The 2,490-nt window shown below is 54.0% G+C and overlaps 1 protein-coding gene across 1 annotated transcript; it reads left to right on the top strand.

Moving 5' to 3' along the window:
* The first annotated feature begins 222 nt into the window (after positions 1–222).
* On the top strand, positions 223–1,839 carry LOC101396752 (protein FRG2-like). Its single transcript, XM_087422341.1, has 4 exons — positions 223–403; positions 703–780; positions 1,002–1,079; positions 1,379–1,839. The coding sequence occupies exons 1-4, from the start codon at positions 223–225 to the stop codon at positions 1,837–1,839; spliced, it is 798 nt and encodes a 265-aa protein (XP_087278467.1).
* Positions 1,840–2,490: the final 651 nt, after the last annotated feature.

Consider the following 2,490-nt stretch of genomic DNA (forward strand, 5'->3'; position numbering starts at 1 on the left):
GTTCCTCGTCTCTGTGGGTTTCTCCAGTACAGCCACAACCAGCAACATTACTAATCTGAGCTCAGCTGAGGCGCTGATGAGCGGCGGGAAAGTGGAAGGTTTTCGGCCAATAGGAGCGAGCCACGCCCTGCCGAGGAAAGAATCAAAGGCAGGTCCATCAGGCCAACCTTCACTTCTGACTGCGGACGCGTCGGAGAGAAGGTCTTTCGTTTGGGCTTCCACATGGAATCAGCAACCGAACACCAAGACCCCCATAGCCCCTCCATCCCACGCCCCACGGACCAGCCCACTTTCCAACAGAACTTCTTTCAAGAAAGGGACTCAGATGTGGAGGAGAAACCTTTCGAAGAAAAGGGCAAGTCACCCTCTTCTCACTTAAGAGACAGCTGCACCCGAAGGCGAGGTAGGGCCCTGGGCTGTCCGTATGGACGCTGGAAGGAGGGGTGGCATCAGGGATACGGAGTTTTGCGTCTTCGGTTGGGTTTTATTTTGAGGTCGGTGCTAGGAAACGTCACCTAGCCTTCAGGAGGGCTTTGAGAAATGTAACTATGATCCCCTGGAACCGTATTACTCTGGTTCGCACTGGACACTGGCTAAACTGCTGCGGTGGAGAGAACTACCAACAGATATGGGTCAGGGTTGGCCTAGACGATTTTGTTGCCCCAAGGGAGGCCAGTCACTAAATTCCATCTTTTTCTGCAGAGTCAGAGCCCAAGACAGATGAGGAGAACTCCAAGGAAACTGAGCTCAAAGGCAGAAACAACTGCATTGCTCCCTCAGGTAAGATGTGATGTTTCTGGGGAGAAGAGACAGGACATGGAGTAAGTCAGCCTCCCAAGAAGGAAGTGGCTGTGCTTTGACAGCCAGGCCTTGCAGATCCTGGACTCCAGGCACTGCTGGCAGTTTGGGTTGTAACCTTGGTTCCTTGCACGTCCAGTTCGGACTAGGTTTCCAGGGTCTCCGGTTGCAGGAAGTCACTCAAACTCTGACTTTATCCACAGAACCAGAAGGCTGCTCCCAACAGGAGAGCTCCAGGAAGAGGAAAATGGGTTCCGGGGACAGCGGCCGCGTCACAACAGGTAGGATCTTCCATTGTGGTCCGGAAGGGTACTGACAGAAAAGCAGGTAACCTATCCAGTGCGTGGGCACGAAGGGGGTCGTTCAGTGGCTGAAGCGGGTTTGGAGACTCTGGGATCCAGGGAGCATTGGGGGACGCAGGGTGGGCGTGGCACTGCCTCAGGCTAGAGATGAGGGGGCGGGAAGGAGCAGGAGCTAGGTGGGGTTCACGGGAAGGCGGAACGCGCATGGTGGGATCCCCGCCATGGCGGTTCATGGGAATTGATCTGGCAAGTCTCTCACCCGCTTACTTCCTGTGCAGGGGCTTCTCCAAATGACCACAATATGACTTTGGGTACAAAGAAACCAAAGGTCCCCGACGCAGGCCACACCCGTGAGAGTGAAGAGACCCAGGATGCCTGCTCCAGGAGACCCCGGAGGAGGAGCACTGGGCGCAGCAAGCGGCCCAGATCCAGGTCTCCAGGAGACCAGCCGCCTCCACTTCGGAGAACCCTGGTGACCTCCCTGCGCACCATATCTGAGGCCATTTATCAGGACGTAGTTCAGGCGCAGATCCAGCAGGTGCATTCGCCGCTGCCCTGGGAGCAGCTCGCCCAGCTCGCCCGGCTCCGGGGGCCTCTGTCCGACCTGGTGCAGACCTTCTACGCCATGGCCACCCAGGCGGCCTATGTCTTCCCTGCTGAGGGCTGGCTGCTCCCAGCCCCACTCCCAGGTCCCCAGGGCCCAGCTGAGAATGGAGGAGAAGCCCGGAGCTCCTCCTAGGGGGGAGAGTGGTGCCCCTCTTCCCCCGAGAGGAGACAGCTGAGGCTGTCAGAGGACCCGATGAGGCTTCAGTGAAGGGAACCGACTATTCTGCAGAAGAGGCATCTCTGGGAGTGAGAGCAAAGCCCTGCTACTCCTCGGACTCTTCCAGATGACCAGCAGGACCTAGTTCAGACACAGTGTGTTCATAAAAAGTAGAACTTGGGTGGTCATAGGAAAGAAACTTGAGAAATAGACTCAGAATGGTGACCTCTGGGTTTCCTTGAGGACTGGGATTACCAAATTTCAGTTCCATGTTAGACATTTTATGGATTCTGAATGTGTTAGGACAGTCGAGCATTATTTTACAATGAGAACAAATTATCAGGCTGTAATTCCCAAGTGTTTGTATATTTTCAAGTGTAGCAAAGTCAGCATGGATTTATGTCCCCTCCTCCCTTCAATTCTGAAAGGCTGTAGCTCTTCCCTCTCTTCCCTGCCCTCCATGGAGGACTGATATTGAGAAGCCTTTACCAGCTTTCTCTATGGTGAAATGTGTCTATTTGTCAGTTTCATGAACTCATGGTGAAGTCACCATGTCAATCTGTGTGCTTTTCACTTTATAGAAAACCCAAGTCGAGATATAGTAAATCTTATTGACCACATGTGTTT

Source organism: Ceratotherium simum, chromosome 33, assembly GCF_057802395.1.
Source record: "Ceratotherium simum simum isolate JZ-2026a chromosome 33, ASM5780239v1, whole genome shotgun sequence".
NCBI lineage: Eukaryota > Metazoa > Chordata > Mammalia > Perissodactyla > Rhinocerotidae > Ceratotherium > Ceratotherium simum.